Here is a 23,433-nt window from a genome sequence, read left to right as displayed (position 1 = left end):
TCTTGACTGAGCTTTTGGTCATCTGTCCTAATATCACCTTTTTTGATGTCAATTTTTTGCTTTATAATGCTCCTGTGAAGCACATTGGAATCGTTTACTGTATTACAGGCACAAGATAAATGAAAGTTGTTGTTACTAAAGAGTTGTAGATGTGGTGTATGTAGATGTTTAGTTAGAAATCGTCTCATGGAGAGGACTGTTATCCAAAAAACATGCACAGCAACGAAATTTTGCAGAGGTGTTCCGCTCCAATTAACATAAAAGCCGCCAATTCTGCCATTGTTCAATGGGGTAGTTGATGGGGCCGCGCCAGGCAAAGGACTACAGATCCCAGAATGCTTGGGGGCCTGCACGTGCGCACTAATCGAGCTTTTACTGTCGTCGAACGGTGACCTTGTTCCTCGTTCTTACGCCAATGGAAAAGCGCAATGCTACTAGGTCTGCAGTGACGGCTGACAGTAGCCAATGAGAAGAGGTGATGTTGCTCTCTTTCGTCGGCGGTGGGAGGATTGCGGCCATCTCGCGTTGTCAGGGCTTGTGAAGGAGAAGCGGTGGCGACGCTGCTTGTGGTGGCTGGATATACTGCGATTATATAGCTGATTTTTTCCCTCCCTTTCTCCCCTTCCCCCCCTCCCCTTCCCTCTTTCCCTTTCTCCCCGCTCTCAGAGGCTGGGCTGGGGTGACATCGCGCGATGCCGGTCCGCACCGAGTCGGCCTCGCTCATCCCGCCGCCCCCCATCAATACTCAACAGCCTGGGGTCGCCACCACGCTCCTGTACAGCGGCTCCAAGTTCAGGGGGCACCAGAAGAGTAAAGGCAACTCTTATGACGTGGAAGTGGTGCTTCAGGTAAAGTTATAATTGCACTTCACTCTCTAACCCTCTGTTCACTCAGGGTGATGATCAGTGTCACTCCGAAACTCAGTGTTGACATTGGGTTTGCAATCTGGTTTCACTCCTCTTTCCTATAAATACTACCTCTGCCATGTTCGTGTTGATAATTCTCCGTTTGTCAGAAAGATCAAAGCAGGGAAGGACCATTTCGATCTTGAAATCGACTCCTATTCCGAACCCATCAGAGTCCCTGTCTGCTAATGATAACTTTCGGCTCTGTTAATGTCATTCGTCATTTTAAAAGTTACCATGTCTTACATTTCTTACTAGAATGTCGTTAGGAAGAAAACAGCAAATGTTGGAAACATTCACCTGGTCTGACAGCATCTGTGGAGCATACATATTAATGTTTCCAGTGCTAACCTCTCAACTCTCTAATATCGGCAGATTTGTAGTTTGATTCTCTCATTCTTTTCGATTTTCTTGCTGCAGATTGATCTTAATACACAGCTTGTAGGTATGTGTCTTTGTAAGTTTGTATCTTCCTTTGCCTGTCAGACCTAATTGGCACATACTGAATGACAGTTTAATAGTTTATTATTTTTTAGAAATTGACTTTTTAATTAAGTTTAAACTAAATTTATTTTCTGTTATTGCCTGTTATTACCTCTTATGCCTAACGTGTTTCTTCAGTGGCAGCTCTAAATTTGCCTCTTAGTCCATAGTAATTTTAGTAGGGCATTCAGCCCCTAGAACCTGTTCCATCATTTAATCTGATCATGACTGATCAGTACCTCAACCCCAATTGCTTGCTGATGATCCATATTCTTTGATACTTTTACTCAAAAATATCTATAATTCTCAGTTTTGAATATTTCTATTAACCCAATATCTACATCACTTTTTGTGGAAAAAAATGCTTTCTGATTTCACTCATGAATGGCCTAGTTCTAATTTTAAAATTGTGCCCTCTTGTTTTGGATTCCACCAGGAGAGCTTTGCTGTTTCTACTCTATTGAATCATTTTAATTATCTCAGATCCCCTGCAACCAACTAAAATTGTAAGAATACAAACCGTTTATGCGTACCATCCTCTTAATTTAACTCTTTGAGCCCTGGTATCTGGCGAATCTGTGCTGTACCTCCTCGAGGACTAATATAACCTTCCTGCAATGTGGTGCCCAGACTTGGGAGCACTATCCTAGTTGGTGATTTGACCAAGCCTCTGAACAAACCACTGTTTGTATTTCAGCCCCCTTGAGGTAAAGTTCAGTATTCCATTACCTTTTTTTGACAACTTTCTGCTCTTGTCCCTTAGCTTTTAATACGTGGATACCTAAATCTCTTTGTTCTTCCACAGACCCTACTCTGTCATTACTAAGAAAATATTTTGAATTGTCTTACTTAGATCCAAACTCTCACTTCTCCACATTAAACTCCCATTTGCCACAGTTTGGTCCATGTACTTAATCTGTCCAACTCTTAGTAACTTTCTGCTCTCATTTAGTTTACTGTGCCTCCTTCTTTAGTGTCAAACATGGCTATATGACTCTCCCTTTTCCTTAGCTCATTGATTTGGATAATAAGCCAAGGTCCCAGTACAGATCAAAGTCATAGAGGTCTACAGCACAGAAAAGGCCCTTCGGCCCATCAAGTCTGCACCAGTCAAACAAGTACCTAACTGTTTGAATCCCATTTTTCAGCACTAGGCACATAGCCTTGTATGCCATAGCATCGCAAGTGCACATCCAAATACTTCTTAAATGTTATGAGGGTTTCTGCCTCTACCACCCTTTCAGGCAGTGAGTTCCAGATTCCCACCACCCTCTGGGTGAAAAAATTCTTCTCACATCCCTCTAAACCTCCTGCCCCTTACCTTAAATCTATGCCCCCTGGTTATTGATCCCTCCACCAAGGGGAAAAGTTCCTCCATGTCTACCCTATCTATGCCCCTCATAATTTTATACACCTCAATCATGATCCCCCTCAATCTCATCTGCTCCAAGGAAAATAACCTCAGTCTATCCAAACTCTCCTCATAACTAAAACTCTTCAGCCCAAGTAACATCCTGGTAAATCTCCTCTGCACTCTGGTGCAATCATATCCTTCCTATAATGCGGATTCCAGAACTGCATGCCAGCATTTTATACAGTTCCAGCATAACCTTCCTGCTCTTAACCTTGGCTAATAAAGGCAAGTATCCCATATGTCTTCTTAACCATCTTATCTACATGTCCCACTACCTTAAGGGACCGGTGGACATGCACACCAAAATCCCTCTGATCCTCTGTACTTCCCAGGGTACTACCATTCATCGTGTATTCCCATGTCTTGTTTGTCCTGCCCAAGTGCATTACCTCACACGTATCTGGATTAAATTCCATTTGCCACTGATCAGCCCATCTAACCAGCCTGTCTATATCCTCCTGTAAACTAAGGCAATCCTCCCCACCAATTTTCGTGTCATCCGTGAATGTACTGAGCAACCCTTCTACATTTAAGTCTAAATCGTTTATATATACCACAAACAGCAAGAGACCCAACACCAATCCCTGTGGAACCCCATTGAACCCAGAAATCCTGTCACAAAAACACCCCTTGACCATCACCCTCTTCCTCCTGCAACTCAGCCAATTCTGGATCCAATTTGTCAAATTGCCTTGGATCCCATGGGCTCTTACCTTCGTTATCAGTCTCCCATGCGGGACCTTATCAAAAGCCTTGCTGAAGTCCAAGTAGACTACATCGAATGCATTGTCCTCATCTACACACCTAGTCACCTCTTTGAAAAATTCAATCAAATTGGTCAGACATGACCTCTCTTTAACAAAATCATGCTGACTATCCTTGATTAATCCCTGCCTCTCCAAGTGTGTTTACAGTAGAGGAAGATTTTTTTAAATCAGTGGAACAAGGGAAACTAGAAATAAGTCAAGGGAAGAACTTATTGGATACAATACAAATGAAGATACCTGGGAAACACCACTTGTCACATCCCTGCAATCAGAATAGTCCCCAACTTTGTGTTCCAATCCATGTCTTAAGACTGCCTTCAATTCTGCACACTTTCATTTTTGCTGATAATTCCTTGTGCTGAACTTCATCCAGTGCCTCCTGAAAGTCCCTACAGATAACATTTGTAGATAATCCCTTATCCACCAAGTTATTGACCCCTCAAATTGTAACTAAATTAGTCAGACATGACTTACCTGTTATAAATCCATACTGACTGACTCTGATCTACCCTTGCTTGTCTAAGTGCTCAGTCTGTCCTGATGGCAGATTTGGATGTAGTTTCCTGATTTTCTTTTTCTCTCCTTTCTTCGTTAATGGAGTGACATTTGCCATTTTTCAATCCAGTGGCACAATTCACACATCAGGAGAGCTTTGGAAAATTATGACCCAATTCACCTCCAATTTCAGCACTTATTTCTTTTGTTTCCTGTAGTGGAAACCATCAGAGCCTAGAGATGTGACTGTCATACGTTGTTATTTTCTCCATTAGCTTTTTTTATTTGTATTGCATCCAATAAGTTCTTCCCTTGACTTATTTCTAGTTTCCCTTGTTCTGCTGAGTTTTTAAAAATATCTTGCCCTACTGTAAGCATGAATGCACAGGACTTGTTTAACAAATCTGTCATTTCCTTATCAATTAGTGTGCCTTGCTATAAGGAGCTCACATACCTATTTACCAGTCTTAATATATTTATAAAAACTTTTACTATTAACTTTGATATTGCATGCAAGTTTTTTCCATACTTCCTTGTATCTCTCGATACTTTCTTTGTATCAGTTGCTTTTATAGCTCTCCCACTCCACTGGATTTCCACTTGTATTCCTACAAGGCTTGCCATTGGTTCTATCAGAAACTTGCACATCAACCTTGACCGGACATTACTGTTTACCACAATCTATCTTACTGATCCTTAAACTAACAACTGCAGAAAGATGCAACTCAGATTTCTTCTGATATTGCTGTCCCAGTGCTGATATGTCTGTCTCCACTATCCCACATACGGAGTATGCATCCTGCCATGGCTTTCAAATATCTACTGACCGTTGCCAGTTTGTAAGGATGGATGTATCAATATCACTTTAATATTTGCATGTCTGTGTTAAAAAGCCTTTCGCTGTCAAACCCCTGTTGCAAATATTACATCCCTGTTGAAAAAGGAATAAGCATGGCAATATGCACTAGCTGATATACACCAAATGCTAAATATGTACTAGCTGATTCAGTTCCTGCACCTCCTTTTAAAATTGAGAGACCTGGGTTGTATGTATGCAAGTCATTGAAGGTGGCAGGATAAGTGGAGAAGACTAGTTTTGTTTTTAAAATGTATGGGATCCTTGGTATTATTAATAGTGAAAAACAAGGAAGTCATGCTGAACCTTAATAAAAACCCTGCTTAGGACTCAGCTGAAAGCCTTGCATTCAATTCTGAGCACTACATTTTAGGAAGGATGTCAAGGCCTTGGATAGGATACAGAAGAAAGTTACTGGCATGGTACCAGGGATGGGGCCTACAGTTATGTAGACAAGCTGGTTTTCTCCTTAGAAGAAGGTTTGATAGATGTGTTAAATCATGAACGGTTTTGACAGAGTAAATAGGACAAAACTGTTTCCACCAGCAAAAGGGTAGGTAATCTGAGGACACCCGATTTGCCAGAAGAACTAGAGGCTACTGAGGAAACATTTTTTTTCTCTGCAGTGAGTTGTAGTGTGCTGCCTGGAAGGGTGATGGCAGCTGATTCAGTAGTAACATTCAAGGAAACTTGGATAAATACTTGGAGAAAAATATTGCAGGGCTTTGGGGAAAGAGCAGGGGAGTAACTAGATAGCGCTTCCAAAGAACAGGCCAGAAGGGTTGAATGACCTCCTGTGCTTTATCCTTTTATGGTTTTAAGACCCGTGTGGTTCTGTCCATAGGAATTTTGGCAGGAAACCATCTTGACATTCCCATTATCTATCTTGTCCTATCTTTTAATCCATGTGTAAAATTTATAAACATTCCCCACCCTTCCATGGATTCTCTTCTATTGTTCTGCCAACCATGTCCCTTTGCTTTTCCCTTTTTTTTTTGCATTGGCAAAAATATATATAGTTGCAGATTTTGAGATCTTTCATCAGGATGGCCGGTGCTGATCAGAGCAGCTGTGCTCTTATCATAAAACAAAATACTGGAAACATCAGGTCAGGCAGTATCTATGGTGAGAGGATGTTAGGGTTAATGTTCGAGGTCTGTGACTCTTTGTCAGAACCCATAGAAATGATCTGGGGCCAGGGCAGCAGTTAAATAAAGTAAGTCTGTCCTGATGAAGAGGAAGTTTGAGAACATGAATGTATTGACATCTAGTGGAGAGGGTGGATTTTATGAAACGGTAAGAATTGTTAGAGTTACACTGAATGTCACAAAGGTGTTGACGAGCTTGAGTAAATATAAAACAAAATATGGCATTTAAGCTAGAACCCCTGTTGAGTAAGTCGGAACAAGAAACAGTCTCTGAGAACAGAGAAGTGGCAGTGAACGTATTTTTTAAGGCACACAAGATGGGAAATGGATAGCAACAAAGGTGACCAGGGTGGAAGAGCGAAAGAAAAATCACATCAAAGAGCAGAACTTCAAAATAGCGATTCCTGGAAGATTAGGTGATAGTGAATTAAACAATAAAACAAAAAGCAAAATACTATTGAAAATCTGGAAAAAAAAGAAAGTGCTGGAAATATGCAGCTAGTCAGGTAGCATCTGTGGAGAGAGGAACGGGGAGGTTTATATTGAAGGACTATGACATTTTGTCAGGACTCGTGTTGTTATCAGTACAGCCTTACTACTGGTGATTCCAGTGCATTTGAGTATTTTTCAGTTAGGCTTATCCTGCTGCTTGAGGTGTACATTGAACCTCAGGTGTTGCCAGTATATCTTGCCAAGCTACTGAATATAATGTGGAAACTCGTTAAAGTCAAACATGCATATAAGGTGTTTGTTTTGCTGATTTTTGGATTGCTTCACGTGACTTCACTAAATAGAACCCAGTGAGTCAAACCTAAATCAGCAAAAAGATATTTGAATTTAATTTTTAACTTGGCCAGTGGAAAGGTGTTTTACTTATAGTCTATATGTATTAGGGAGTCAAATCTGAAAGTGGTTTTCTAAACTTCACATGGTATAACCCACTTATGGTTAATGTTTGTGAATTTTATGGTTGGAATCATACTAGACGTGCATTTGTGACTGAAGTTATTTCAGTGTCCTTCAAATTTTCTGTCCTTTTAACTCCAATACAAGGTGCATTTCCTTTACAATGCAGGGATTTGTAAACAGGACAAGGCAACTTTGACAGCATTTCAGTCAGTTAAACGGGGCAGCGTTGTTGCCTACACAATGTCCATTACAGACCAACTGAAATGTTTTTGGACACCACTGGTGGAGGCATCACCTCCAAAAGCAGTAAAAGGCACTCATGCCTTTCATGACTGTTGCCAGGCTAACCTGGTCAATGCCTGGTGAAGCAGTTTGGGCATTGAGTTCACCTTCAACCATTGAGGGCATCGGTAGGCTGATACTGTGGGACCTGCCCTACAAACTAACTGAGTGGTTTTCTTTTAGCAGCGAAGATCTGGTGACAACGATCAGAAATAACAACATGTACATTTATAAATAGCAGGACATCCTAAAATAATAAGACAACCCAAGGTACTTCACACAAATGAAAAGGAATGTGGAGGAATAGTAAGAAGAAAAATTGGGAGATGAGCAAATGCCAAGAAGGAGGTTTTAAAGAAACATTTGAATAAGGGAGAATGCCAACAAGCTGGAGGACTTTCAGGGTGGGGCTCCAGATGGCTGAAGGTTGGAGTAGAGAAAGGGGGAATGCAAAGAATAAACTGGAGTTGGCAGAACAGATATTAGCCTAGGGGGTCAGTTAGCTCAGTTGTCTAGATGGCTGGTTTGTGGTGCAGAGTGACGCCAACAGCGCAGGTTCAATTCCTGTACCAGCTGAGGTCATCCATGAAGGTCCCGCTTCCTCAACCTCACCCATGAGGTGTGGTGACCCTCAGGTTGAACTCACCACCAGTCATCTCTCTCTGATGAGAGAGCAGCCTGTGGTCCTCTGGGACTGCGGCCACTTTCATCTTTGCTTTCATTAGCCTGGAATGTGGGACTGGTGGAGATTGTGGATGTAGACAATTATCATTGGTGGACGAGTGAAGGTTTGCAAGGACAAACATAATAGAGAAATTACTTGTGGTGTGATAGGATGCAAGTGGGAGTTTTGGATGAGTTTATTTAGAGTGGATCTTGGGAGTTTGGCCCAAGAGCAGCACCCTCTATATAATTGGGGTGAATACACATCAAAATACTCCAATGTGAATAATGCATTGTATAATTTCTTAACTGTGAATGTAGAGTTCTTCAGCAAACACCTGCAGGCTGCTATGATTGAAGCAAAAAAAAAGTACTTGAAGGTTAGCCAGAAAGGTACATGAGTGAATAATCTGCATCATGTAAATCACTTTATTATTGGTCTGGTGCCAGTAGAGATTTAAAACTAGCCATCTGCTGCACTTTGGCAAAATACCCTTAATTGAAAACTAGGATCTCCAATTTAAATCCTTGTTCAGTATTTTTTTGAGTATCTGAAGTTGCTGTTATTAACAGATCTCAGTGTTGTGATTTAGAGTTTACCTACCAATGAGGCAACAACACTACAAATAACTCTTGCCAAGGCTCTCAAAATTCAAGTAAGATAAGTCAGCAAGTAAGAAATATAAATCCAAATAGAACTAAATGATTTGTTTTGCCTGCTGCATGTGGTCAAGTTGGACATCCTGTGCAGAGTTTTGACATGACTGTATTTAGAACTTCAGTCTGCAATGAATGCAATGTATTTTTGCCTCAAATTCACCTTGTGATGAGTTAACAATCTGGATTCTGCTATTGTAGAGAGGTTCCAAGTGGAGTCTGAATGAGGCCCACAGGGAAAGAAAATCTGTTCAGTCACTATTAGACTGCACTGGCACACCTCATGACCACCACTAATAGAATGTTATTCAAAAAAGCTATGTGTCCTCCTTTGTCTGAAATCTGCTTCACTGTGTTTCTCCAAGGAGAAATGCTCTTCATGAAAACTTGATCAATTCTTGTTTTCCTTCTATCTATTTTATCAATCCTACTATTGTCACTGTCACCTTTACTTCAATCTTGTTCCAAGTTATTGTATATTCTCATCCTTCTCTCTGCAGCCTCACAATTAATGCTTAATCATTGCCTAACCACCTCCTCTATCTCATTCTTTCTCACAGTCTGAAAACTCTGGAAGTCCTGATCTCCCTTTGGTTTCCCTTTATCATATAGTGCAAACATTTTTTTAATATTGCAAGTGATCAAGTTTTATTTAATCATGTAATTCCATTCACAGTTGTCCACAATTAATGATGCTAACAGTATGTTCCATGTCACTTTTTTTTAATTCATTCACGGGATGTGGGCTTCGCTGGCTGGGCCAGCATTTATTGCCCATCCCTAGTTGCCCTTGAGAAGGTGATGATATATTTCTCAGTCAGGGTGGTGAGTGACTTGGAGGGGAACTTCCCGGTGGTGGTGTTCCCATCTATCTGCTACCCTTATCCTTCTAGGTGGTATATATTGCTGTTCCTTCACTGTCACTGGGCCAAAATCATGAAACTCCCTTCCTTACAGCACTGTGGGTGTACCTACACCACATGGACTGCAGCAGTTAAAGAAAGGAGCTTTCCATAACTTCCTCAAGGGCAACTAGGGATGGGCATTAAATGCTGGCCTAGCCAGCGAAGCCTATATCCCGTGAATGAATTTAAAAAAAGGTGACATGGAATGTACTGTTAGCGTCATTAGTTGTGGACAACTGTGAATGGAATATACCTATTTTTACCTGACGGTGCTGATTCCTGTCTGATAAAGTATGATTTTGCAGCTATAGCTGCACTACAGCAATTAAGTAGCCATTTTTAATATGTGATTGTTGATAGGCTGTTGAATCATGAAGGGCATCACACCTGATCATATTTGATATTTACACACACGTGCTTCTGGAAGTGGGCATTGGAAGATGAAATGGAAACCATGGATGAGATTTTTTTTCTTCCCCTCTTTCCCTCGGCCAAGGTGCAGAACTCAATTGAAGGGCCTGCGATACTGCTCTGGCTGAGCTTTTGTTGACTCAACTTGGATGAAAGTTTTAAACTAACTGCAGTAATTATTGTCAACAATGTGATGCAATGAAGCCCTGCCTTGGACGACAAGTTTTTTTTCAGCCCACCACCCTGTACACACACTTGTTTCTATGCAAGTTGATGCTGGTATTTTGGCACGTTGTCCCATGTCAACCATTTTTGGAACAACAGTAAAAAGTTGGGAATTTGAGCAGTGTCTCCATTCTGACCTGCTTGTGAACTACATTTGGCAAAGAACAAATCTTCATGATGTGTGGAGGATGTGACAGCAATTTTCATTTCTAAATCAATATAGAAATATATTTTCTTAAACAAAAACAGAATTACCTGGAAAAACTCAGCAGGTCTGGCAGCATCGGCGGAGAAGAAAAGAGTTGACGTTTCGAGTCCTCATGACCCTTCGACAGAACTCGAAACGTCAACTCTTTTTTGCTCCGCCGATGCTGCCAGACCTGCTGAGTTTTTCCAGGTAATTCTGTTTTTGTTTTGGATTTCCAGCATCTGCAGTTTTTTTGTTTTTATAATATATTTTCTTAACTTGACAGTCTCGCTCAACAAAGCTGAAGGCTGGCTTGTATGGGAATTGGAGTTGTTACATGCATGATGGGGAGCAATCGTATGAGCTTTAGGACAGCAGGAGGCAACTTGCAATAGATATAACTGTTGCTCTAACTTTTGGGTGCCAAAAGTGGAAAACTGTCCATTCTAACATTTTTTAAAAATAATTTAATTTTACATAAGTTTCTCTTGCATTGGACTGAAACCCAAAAAGAACAACACTAATGTCAAAACTTTGTTTTTCCTTTTTCCTACGGACTACAACCTTTTAAAACCCAAAATTAGTGTCACTTAACCGCTATTTTATTTGTCTCCTATTTTCAGTTTTGGTTTTGAAACTTTGGCTTTTCTCCAAGTTTTCTCAATTTAAAAGGAAGTTGCCTCATAGACATTTACTGACGTTGTTCTTCCTTTTATATCTTCTGCCATTTGAGCCAACTTTTATCCAATTTCCTCTGCAAGGAAATTACTTTAACCAACAAAAACTGAGTGTAATTATAACGATTAACCCTGGCTGGCTAGCACAGATTAAACAGTATTGACAACATCACAAATTACAGAAGATTTGCTGTAGTAGTTTGCAGACTACCTTGACCCATTGACTATATTGTTACTCCTTGCCAGAAACTCCTGTTTTTGGAGATTTTTATTTAGCTACAGTACATAGTTTATTGAAATTACTTAAAAGAGCTTGTAAATCCATAGCACCACCAGTGCTGCTGTTATGTACCTTCAGATCCTGAGTCCTCTTTTGGCTCTTGTTACACTGTACCACAGACATCGTTTTATTCTCTGGGTGTGGGGGATGCAGGGCTACATTTATTTTCCAGCCCTAATTACCCTGAATAAATATACCTTCTATTTGAAGCAATTATTTGTACAACTGAGTGATTTGGGTGACCACTTCTAATGGTGTTAAGAGTCAACCACATTGCCTGCATGTTGGTCAGACCATGTAAGAATGGCAGGTTCACTTGCCTGTTGGACATTGGATGGATTTTTGCAACAACCTGGTTTGCTTCCATACCCATAAATTCAGTTTCAGGAGTTAAAGTGGAGGATTTGACTTTGTAATCTCTGGTTGTTGATTTTGTGCCATAACGACTTTATACCATACACAATTGTGTCCATTGGTAAGCATCAGATCAATTTTTTTTCTTCAAAAAAAAACAATTTCAAAGCCATTGTTAATAAATATACCCATTTAATTCTAGTGAGATCTTAGGATGGACAGCTATACCAACATATATTATCTACAAGTATGTTTTGATGGATTCTACATGTCTAAAATGCTAATGAACTTAACCGCTTCATGTAAAGTTTTGAAATGCACAGGATTAAATAAATGAACAAATAGATCCTGCTAATTTTTGTAAACCATTCTACTCTTTGCTTTGCATTTTTCCAGTTTCGAATATCATACAAATTGCTCAGCTTTATATTTTACTGCTAGCCAACTGCTTTTGGAACTTCTCACGTTTTCCACCCATCAATGTTCAGTGACATATTGCATGTAACAACACTTGTACCCCAATAGAGATGATTGTATAATTTAACTCACTGTGTCACTAATGCTGTGTGCTGGTTTGAGGAAAAATTGGGCTTGAGAAAAATTAGTTACGGCAAAGGTATATATTCATGATATTCTGACAAAGCAGCTTCTCTGATCATGGTGGTGAGTTTGGGGTCTGGCACACTGATTCTTGTAGGCTAGTAATCTGTGTTACTACCTTGCAATTCATTCCAGTTTATGTTGTTGTATAGGTGGTGCTATATTCTGTTACTGCCAATGACATTATAGACTGTGACTCTCAGTACGCTTTTGAAATGAAATCAAATTACCGAACCAGCAGGATGGCATATATGTTTATACTGCATTTACTTAAGATGGGAAGAAACACCTAAAAGTAAAATTGGCAGCTTTGTCCATTTAAAATGTGGAGGTTGTGTATTTAACTTTATAACAAAGGTAAGGGATGGTTTCAAACTCAATAGTTGCAAAATAAACTTTTAAGCTTCGACCAGAAGACTTAAATACTCTGGAGGTTTCCCCTGTGGATATCTTCTAACCAAAACCAAGGATAATGAGGCTTCAGAGAGGTTGCAATGCAAATTTGTCATAATGCCTGGTATGAAGCAATAAAAATATACAAAATATCAAAATTGAGTCGTTTTGAGTTGAACACACATTACTGGACAGTATCATAGTATTTAAAATAGTGAAGGGATGGGACAGATTAGACATTACATGATTAAATGTAAGAAATGTAGATGAGATGGCAGGAGAAACTTCTACACAAGCAGTTGTTGGGAGACTTTGAAATTTACTTCCAGGGCTAGTGTTTGAGGCAGAAACTGTCGGTATTCAAGATTAAATTGAATAGATGGGATAAGGAAAAAGGGATGCAAATATAGTGGGACCAGGGTGTGTAAATTTAATCATAACTATCTGCTTACAAGGAACACGAACACTGACATGGACTGGTTGAGCCAAATGGCCTGTTTTCGTCTTGTAACTTTATTTATTTCTGTGTGCTCATGGTGCAAATAATCAAAGGTGATAAATGTGGAATTCTCCTTGGTATAGTTCAGCATCTGCAAGAGAGGGGAGAAAATATTGCAATACTTCTTTCCTTGATCATCATTGAGGATCACTAACATGTAGGAGGTTATTCTGTCCATCAGAAGTCTGTGCAGACTCTTTGCTAGATTAATCCAAGACTAAATCCAATGCACGTTCCCCATAGCTCTGCATTTTTCTCAATTTCATATATTTATCCTATCATATTTTCTCTTGAAGGATGCAATGGTCTCTGTAACCATGTCCCATGGCAAAATGTTCAAGCTCTTAATAACTCTGCATAAAAAATTCCCCTCATCCCCATACCATCGAAATAACTTTCAATGGCTCTGATTGTTTGCACTTACCAAAACAAAGCAAATTCTGAATAACCGCTTATTTATTTCTGTAGCACGTTGACATGGAAAACTCCTTTCTCTGTGGATACCTAAAGATCAAGGGGCTCACTGAGGTAAGTCATTCAGAGCAGAGATTCTGAGTTAAATACATTAATCTGCCAAAAATATATATATATTTTTAAATCAATGAACAAAATTATTTTAATGTGCAATTAGCTTCACTTTCAGTTAAATTTCGGCATATTTACTTGTGACTTACATTATGTAGTATGTTGGTTGGGAAAGATAAGCGTTTTCCAGTGTGTTCTACCTGTTTTGCAGAACAAAGCTCCCTGTAGAATTCTATGTACCTTGAATCACTGGAAGTTTTTGTCCCAGTTTTTCTCTCCCTCTTAATGGGGCTGAATTGCTGGTTTACAGTTCCAGAGTGCCAGTTTCTCTCAGTTGCAATTCTTCATGTATTGGTCTAGATAGTGAGTAATTAGTAAACAGTTTAATAATGGAAAGCCCATTGTGAAGCCCATCCTGTTCTTGCCCAAAGACCATATGTGTTGTTTCCAGCAGAAATTTATGGATAGTAATCAGGATTGGTACTTCAATTTTTTTTCTCCAACTTAGCCAAGAGAGATGGAGGGAATTGTAGTGCCCCAACAAATAGCTTTGCCAATTTGGCACAGATCAGAAATCAAACTGTTCCTTCTGATTTGTATGGATCAGCATTGGGCATAGTGGTATGTTCAGCCACTGGACCTTTGAAAAACTTGGACTAATAAAACTGATTCAGCATTGTTGTTAAGTTCTCATAAGATGATTGAAGACATGAGCAAAAGAACTCCTGGGCAGTGTAGTTGGCACTGCCCTTGCAGAGCTTGGTAGTCTTAGTGTACAATACCTAGAACTAAAAAACTTAAAATAATGGGAAAGACTATAATATGCAATTATATCGACTTTTCCCAGAACTCCTCCTCTCAACAGAAAGGCATCTAGTCGCCTTTTACACCAGTATTTTTACATCTTACTTCTGTGGTCTTCTATAGTAAAGTGCTATACAAATTTAATGCCTTTTTGTTTTCTATAAAGAGCCAACCTGATTTTTCTCTACCCTAATTTACTGATTTTTAAATGCATCTCCTCTAATTCTGGGGCTATTCACATTGGGAATAAATTGGCTGAATGAGTTTGGTTAAGCCCTTCAAAATTTCAGAAATTCCAATTCTATTACTTTGTTTTGGAAAAAGAGAGGCTTCAAATTTGAAATTTTAACCTTGTGAAACATTTAGAATTATCTTCCACGGAGGACTTGGATGTTCCTTTGTTGAATATATTTAAGGCTGAGATGGACTGATTCTTGGTCTCTTGGGGAATCAAGGGAAATGAGACTGGAACAGAAAATGGGATCGGGGCAGGAAAGTGGAGTTGAGCCAGAAGATCGGCCATGATCATATTGAATGGAGGAGCAGGCTTGAGGGGCATATGATCTACTTCTCTAATTCTTATGTTCTTTATTATCATTTAATCAGCGTACTGTAGTTTATGCTTCAGTCTAATTTAGAAAATAGTCAAATACATGAAGGTGTCATTAAATGAGTTAACCAAATTCAGATATCCTTGCTTTAATTTATTAATAAACTTAATTTGTTGATAAATGAAATATTAGATGTCTTGAATTTAGCACTGCACTTGCTTATCTATTTCATTCCAGGCTGCCTCCTCTAATGAGTGCTACAGCTATCTGTTAAGATTGAAGAACGGACAATAACAATGTTTTGTTGGGTCACTAACTTGGAGAGAGGCCAAAAAGTGCATATAGCACTTCAGTACATGTCCCAAACATCCCCAACCACTTCATGTACAATGAATTACTTTGAAGTGCAGTGACTCTTATGTAGGGAAATGCAGTAGCATTTTTAACACTGCCAGGTTATATAAAGAGCAGTGAGGTGAAAGACCAGTTAATCTGTTTTGGTGGTGCTAGCAAGGAAACTAGGGGATTGTCTTGCTCTTCTTTGAGTAGTGACACAGAATCTTTAGCATCTACCTCAGCCATCAAAGCAGGCAGCTGGCACTTTGGTTTAATGTTTTTTGCAAGGGTGACAGCTAAAGTGGTGTAGCACTCCACTGACTTTATCTGCTGAACTTGTCTATTAAGAAATTACAGGCTTATAATAAGCCAGGCTCATGGAAATATGAGCAGGCATTTGGAGCAGAATACACTTGTATTATTGTAAAACACTTCGTATTAAACAAGTAAAATTTGAAAGCACTAATTTTTAAAGTACATGAACAAATATTCAAAGCCACACATGTACATTTTCATAAGCATTCTTTCATTTTGATATAAAATTTAAGACATTGGAAGAAAAACATTAATGTCAGCTCTGACTTGTAGAACTTACCAGGAAATTGTATCTTGTACCTCGGGTTCCAGATGTTGAACAATGATCGTTCTCCTCGGCTCTTGTAGTTGAATGGACAAGGTTATGAATGGTTCTGAACAAACTAAATATAAAACCATGGAAGTGGTACTTTGATCCAGACTGAAGTATGTTTTATTAGAGAAAGCAAGTTGAAGGGTCAAAGTTGACTGTGTAGGAGAACACTAATTTTGGTAACAGTATGATATATAAACACACACAAGTTAGAATAGTAATCCATATTAATACTGTTATTGGAACCATAGGTCTCAACAAATTCTATTGTGGTATTAAAATTATGCTAGAAATGGATTTCTGTCAAAAACAGGAAAATCCTAAAACATGGGTGCCTATATTTTCATGAGTTGGGGGGGTGGTTGGGTTGGGTTGCGTTTCAGGTGTTAAATTCAGTCTTGAAAGATATGATTCTTCTAAAATATGGAAGGACATAGCATTGTCTGGAATTTTGGATGCCGACCTGGATTTTTTTTGAAAGGTCATAAGTTCATCTTGGAACTGTCAATAATCAGGCCTCTTCCTAGAAATCACCTGACCTGCATGGTACTTGAAGAAGATCTGTTTGTTTATTTTGAATTGCAATCACATCAACTGACGGGAAAAAAACTGAAGAAAGGCGAAGGCTGGTAACTTACTGGAAATCACATGGCAGAGAGGGAAAAAAAAACATTAGTTTGAACCTGCTGGTTTTGAAGTCAGCCTTGTTGGGGAATTAACTGAGAAAGGAAGGCTACCCTAACTGGTGCGCGCTCTCTCTCTCTCTCTCTCTCTCTCTCTCTGCCTGGCCTGAAATTGTGTGTGGCTATCAACCTGTAGCCAGAGAATCCTCATCTGGGTGCAACTTGTCAGCACTTTGGAACTGCAAAGCTGAGACAGGAAGAATTGATCCAGCCGTGTATATATATATATATATATATATATGCCAAAGTTCCGTTAGTGGGTGAGAACTTCCAGACACCCACCGGGACCAGCAGCCCATCTTAACACGAGGGAACTGCAGATCGACAGCATTGAGACCCTGCGAACTTTATCCTTTATTTTATAATACCGAACCTCTAAAGCTCATCTCTGCAGACAGACTCTCTGTTTGTGCCTGTGTGTGGTGGGGGATTTTTTTTAAAGAAGCGTTATGATGCGGCAGATGATATGTGCCAGGCGGATCAAATCCACAAGGGAGACCAGATCGCGCTATCACAATAGTTTTGCAATTTGTATTTATTTCAAGATGCGTGCACTAAATTCAAAAGTTTATAAGTCCACCAAGATATCTGGAGATCTTCTATAAACTAAATTAAGATATTTATTAACAAAAGACAAGATTTCGAGTGCATGCATAGGACTACAAATTACTACTATAATAACTCCTAAAATTCCTAATTAACTTGACTCCCAGTTATACCCCCTTTAAGGCAACGGTCCAAAAATAGATTTTAAACAGATCCAGTAAATTAACGCAATACCCTGGACAGTGGACTTCAAAATGGCTTTCTCCAGTTTTGTTTCTGTAGACAGCAGGCTTATGCACAAATGCTGGAGGCTTCGTTAAGGCTACTTCACATACTCCTGTTAGACCCCACAATGCCTTCTGACACACTGAATTCAGGAATAAGACCACTGAGCCTCGATTTTTTTTTATATAAAACTAAATGATCTCTATAAACAAAAACAGAATTACCTGGAAAAACTCAGCAGGTCCGGCAGCATAGGCGGAGAAGAAAAGAGTTGACGTTTCGAGTCCTCATGACCCTTCAGTTCTGTTGAAGGGTCATGAGGACTCGAAACGTCAACTCTTTTCTTCTCCGCCGATGCTGCCAGAACTGCTGAGTTTTTCCAGGTAATTTTGTTTTGGATTTCCAGCATCCGCAGTTTTTTGTTTTTATCTTTTATAAACATTTCTCTCTTAATATGTCTCTCTACCCTTCACTCTTCACAACAGGCTTTTCTAGGTTCCTGACCTTCCTTTGACTGGAAGGTTGTCTTTGGACTTTCCACTCTCCTGGATTTTTGGAATTTCTTTAGCTTGAGATTGACTATCTGTCCCCTTCTCCAGTCTCTCCTGGCAGCAACTTTCAAAAAAACAACTGAACTCCCCAGCTTCCAAATCAAAACTGTTGTTTCTCTTCTCTTGTCTGTGGGAGGGACCTGCCTCTCTGCCCCCCTATTGCTAGGCAACAGTCCAATTCTTTTACCCTTGTTTTTTTACCTTCTCTTTAGGAGTCTTAAACCTCCTCATTAAAAATGCAAGTACCTTTTTAAAGTGAAACTAAAACTGCATTTGACCTTCCTTAACACACAGATACAGAAATACAAATCAAACTTAAACTTTAAAGCTAAAATCATTCTTAACACCCACAAATATCAATACAACTTAATTGAACTATCTCTATGCCCTAACACCTTTCCCTTTGGAGAAGGAAAGCTTCACAACAATGGCCTTGCATCCACCTCACACAAACTTAATGTCATAAGGCTCTAACAATAGCTTATTACATACCATACAAATAAATTTTCCATTTCATTTTGCCATTAGACATTACAATTTTTTAAGCCACACAGTCAATCAACATGACAAGATTAGCAGAATTTGCACACCATAGTATTATCATAACTCAACCTTTGTTTCTTTTTCCTCTTATTCCCAGTCTTTAACCCCGCAGGGAATGCTGCATTTAAGTCTACAGCCGAATTGTCCTTTTCGTTCGCTATATGCGTAATTCTGTCCTCGAGCTCGTTTTCCTAACTCAAGTTTGGTAAATTCTCAATTTGATTTAGCAAAGTCAAAATGGCATCTTTGTGCATTAACATCTAATTTCCTCTCTGATCAAAATCTCTTTTTGTCATTTCAAGGATGTTATTGAGATGCTTCTTATGTTCATACACAAGCATTTCATATTCATCCTTGGTTTGATCTTTAAACTTTTATGATATCGTTGTTTCTCCAGATCCCATTTTGAACAGGCCTTTTCCACTTCTTTTTGAGCAGTGTCAATTATATTTTCCCTGTGGAGTTTCATAGTTCGTTCCAGCCCTTTAATTCTTTTGCATAATCCACAAACTATATCATTCCACTCCATTCCAGGTTTTGAATGGGCTTTTGCAACCTGTCCACTTGCCTGGATTCCAACAACTGTATTTTGTATTGTCATTTCACAGCAGTTGGTAAAGGCTGAGTTTTTTAAACCTCAGCCTATATTTTCAATTGGTATGTTTGAGATTCAGCGCTGAATTCTGGAATATGACCACTGAGCCTCAAGGTTCTTTCATATAAAACTAAGTTAAAAATGTATTAATTTAATAAGAAATTAAACACGTACACATGTCTACAAATTGCTACCATATTAACTTTTAATCAAATACCCAAATTAATCACTCGCAGGTAAGTCTTCACAAAGGCAACAATAACCCATAGACTTTGAACAGACACCTGGCAAAGCACATTTGACCTTACGAATTCAAAATAAGGTTCCTTGCAATTTGGTTCCTTTGCAGATGCAGTTGTAGGCTTACAGGCTGGTTAGATCTTAAATGCCCCTGACTTACACATAAACTCTTTTCTGTTTGTACCTAGCTTTTCCTTTGAATGTAAATTTTCCATGATATCCTAGGCTTTTAATGTTATGTCTTCTAACAATAACATTTTCATCCCACTAATTTTATTAGTAATATAAACACATGGCTCAGCGTCTCACAGCTAGGTGCAAGATTTTACTTCTACTCTTGAATGCTTATGCAACAAATTACAAATTTATAACTTTTCTTCTATCCTCCTTATTGTTTATCAAATTAACATCTCAAAACTACTATACATCAAAGCACTCAGACTAGCTGGCCTTAATCCAATTAAGCCATACACGCACGCCCACGCGAGCGCGCGCGCGCACACACACACACACACACTCTCCACTACAATTTCAATTTAAAAATAATTTCCAATAACACTACAGACATTAATATCTCTTCATGACAGTATATTAGCACCGGCAATCACTTGTAAATCTGTCCCTTTGATCATTGACTTTTCCAGGCCATTTTGCGCTTTCAGTCCTTTTTGTTCGCAATTCTTGATTTCCAATTCTGCAGGCACTTTTCATTTTTTTCATATTGTCCATTACTGAGGTTGATACATCAGTAATTTTACCTGGATCAGTTCTTTGCTCAACTGGACCCCAATTCAATAAAGAGTTTTTATTCACAGGAACAACTTTGGAACTGTGACACTCCATACCACTCACCTTCCTTCTTCATTTTCTCCAGTTTGCATTGAAGTTCGCGAATCTCATTATATTTTCCCAATGAAGTTCTAACAGTTCGTTAGTTTTGGTTTTTAATTCTGCATGCAACCAGTTATTCTGATTTACCAATAATTCCTTTTCCTGATCAAGGTATTTTCCATGATATTTCATAGCAACTACTGATGCTCGAAGTTCATCAAGTTTTAACTGAAGGTTGACCTTTGAAATTTTCTTCCACAAACTTATCATTTAGACATTTCAGGTCCTCAGTCAAGTATTCTACTTTCTGGAATTGGTTCCAAATTGTTCTCATCAATGCTCTTCTTTCATACATGAAAGTTGTTTTTCTACGTTAATCAGATTTTCCTTCAATTTCTTGTAATAAGCATTTCATTTTTAGCCACAGTAGTTTTCTGAAGTTGGTCAAGATCAGCATGATCAACTGTCTGCTGCATTCCACATTACTGTCTCCACTAGCCAAATCATTACCCAGAATAAAATCCACCCTTTCAATAGGTGATTTTAGGAATAACTGCCACCGTAACAGTTCCATTTACAAAGAGACTTTGTAAGTTAACAGGTTCATAAATTCCATTAATACCTCTTAATCAAAACTTTTTCTTTCATAAAACCTGAAACACAAATTGAATCATCAGCCACCATTATTGATTAATCTGCCCCTGTATCTCTCAAAATTTTAATCTGTTTACTTATTTTGTTGGAGGAGTAAGGGATCACTTCTCCCTTTGACACAAAAAACATCCAGAACCTCTGTTAGCCTGATTTGCTTCACCACTAATCAAAGAAGAATTCTCGACTATCCTGGACCATATTCCCCTTTCCTATATGTTCTGAAGGAACATGTTTCACCTGTACCACTGCTACAGTTTTAACAGCCATTTCCTTTTCTGATGCTACCTTTCCTGAGGATTCCCTAGGAGTTCCAACTACTGCAATAGGTCTATCATTTAATCTTTACTAACCTGCCCTAGATGTCCCACCTTGTTACGATGAAAGCACTTAGGCTTTTGAATCTCACTTCCACCCTCAGTACCTTCCCTTCTGGTCTGAGGAGAAATTTCCTGAGAATCCCCAACAGTCGCTTCTCTCCCCTGGCTACTTGTCTTCCTTTCACCTCCCCATCTTCTATCCTTCTCGGATTTGTGGGGATGACAGGAAATGGGTTTAAATTTATGGACCAGTTCATAATCATTAGCCATCTCTGCTGCTTGTCTAGCTGTTTTAACCTTCTGGTCTTCAACATGGGTTCTAACCACAGGAGGAAGTGAATGTTTAAATTATTCCAAGAGAATTATTGCCCTAAGAGCTTCATATGTCGTTTCTATCTTTAATGCCCTTAGCCAACAGTCAAAATTACTTTGCTTTATCCTTTCAAACTCAATACAGGTCTGCCCAGGCTGTTTCGGTATATTCCAAAATTTCTGCCTGTATGCCTCAGAGACTAAGCATTATGCATTAAGAATAGCTTTTTTTTACTGCATTCATACTCCACCAATACCTCTTCTGGAAGTAAAGCATGAGCCTCATGAGCTCTACCTACCAACCTACTCTGTAAAAGTCATGTCCATTGCTCAGCCACCTTCTGAAACGAGATAAAGAATGCCTCTACATCCCTTTCCTCAAATTTTGAGAGAGTTTGCACAGAACTTGGATGAGAGTGAGAGTTTGGTGATTGTTATGGTAACAAGTGGCAATTGGGAGGGAGGGAGAGATTGGGGCCAGGTGGGTAGGGTAGAAAGGGAAGGTACAAAAGATAAGGGATTAATGAGTAGGGGAACTTGGAGAACAGCAATCAGGAGGGAGCAAGTGATTGGGGCTTGTGCTGGGATTAAGAATCGGGAGAGGCTGCAATCGGCAGAGGTGAGGCAAAAGGCTCTTTGAATGGCTGAGAGAGAGCACTCCTGGAGCCAGCAGTTCCCACCTCCATTTCACTGCAGAGTTCACTAAGCCCTGGGATACCCAGCTGGCAACTGTTAAATTTAAATCGGGCTCCAACATTTCACTGTGGGATAAAAACAAAAAACTGCGGATGCTGGAAATCCAAAACAAAAACAGAATTACCTGGAAAAACTCAGCAGGTCTGGCAGCATCGGCGGAGAAGAAAAGAGTTGACGTTTCGAGTCCTCGTGACCCTTCAACAGAACTAGATCTAGTTGCATCCTCCACCGTAAGAAAGGGAATTGGATTTCACAAAATTAGTTAGGATAAGTTCTATGTTGTAAAATTTTAATGCTGTCCACCAACCCTCTCCTGCCGTTTGTACGGGGAGTCAATGTTGAGGCCATTATGTCAATGCTGATTAAAAATGCTGCCAATTATAGAATTGGTGACTGTTGTGGATTGAGGCTGGTTTCGTTAAATGTTCATCCTCACATTGGCAAATACACTGTGCATTTGTTCTAACTACCAATAATAGTGTACTTGTAAGGTGCCTTTAGAGTTTATTTCTATGTTAAGCGTGCTTAATCACAGAATGGTTACAGCACACAAGGAGGGCGTTCGGCTTTCTGTAACAGCCACTCAGCTAGTCCCAATTTCCTGTTGGTTTTCCCTGTAGCCCTTCAATTTTTTCTTTAGATAATTATCCAAATCCTGTTAGAAAGCAGTGATTGAATCTGCCTCCATAACATTCTCAGGCAGTGCATTTGAGACCTAAGCTTCATTTAAAAATGAAGTTTCTCCTCATGTCATCCTTAGTTCTTTTGCCAGTCACCTTAAATCATTGCCCTCTGGTTCTTGGTCCTTCTGCCAGTAGGAACAGTTTCTCCCTATCTACATGGTCCAAACCCCTCATGATTTTGAACATCTCTAGCAAATCTCCCCTCAACCTTCTCGAAAAAAGAACAGGTCTAGCTCCACCAACCTATGCTCGTAACTGCAGTTTCTCATGCCAGATATCATTCTCATAAATTCTCCATGCTCCCTAAAGGTTTCACATCCTTCCTAAAAGTGTGGTGCCTAGAAGTGCACACAATACTCCAGTTAAGGCTGATTCAGTGTTTTATGAAGATTCACCATAACTTCCTTGCTTTTGTTTCCCTATGCCTCTATTTAGAAAGCCCAGAATCCCATTTGCTTTATTAACCACTTTCTAACTTGTCCTCACACCTTCAACCATTTGTGTACATATACCCCCTAGGTCCCTCAGCTCCTGCACCCCCTCTAGAATTGTAACCTTTATTTTATATTGCCACTCCTCATTCTTTCTATTAAAATGAATCAC

At 39.4% G+C, this 23,433-nt stretch overlaps 1 protein-coding gene across 2 annotated transcripts in view; it reads left to right on the top strand.

Annotated features, from left to right (window-relative positions):
• The first annotated feature begins 469 nt into the window (after positions 1-469).
• The window catches only part of gid4 (GID complex subunit 4 homolog), a 55,734-nt gene continuing 32,770 nt past the window's right edge, over positions 470-23,433 (top strand). The window contains exons 1-2 of one of the 2 annotated variants that reach the window (XR_005945395.1): positions 470-848; positions 13,579-13,638. Coding sequence is in view for 1 of the 2 variants with exons in the window: in XM_041207253.1 (XP_041063187.1) it covers positions 693-848; positions 13,579-13,638 (216 nt within the window). In the remaining variant the exon portion in view is untranslated. The remainder of the gene's footprint in view (positions 849-13,578; positions 13,639-23,433) is intronic. The other variant, XM_041207253.1, reaches the window with a different exon arrangement.

The sequence above is a fragment of the Carcharodon carcharias genome, chromosome 15 (assembly GCF_017639515.1).
Source record: "Carcharodon carcharias isolate sCarCar2 chromosome 15, sCarCar2.pri, whole genome shotgun sequence".
Taxonomy (NCBI): domain Eukaryota; kingdom Metazoa; phylum Chordata; class Chondrichthyes; order Lamniformes; family Lamnidae; genus Carcharodon; species Carcharodon carcharias.
Note: the sequence above shows the minus strand (reverse complement) of the source record. Positions and strands in the feature narration are given on the sequence as shown.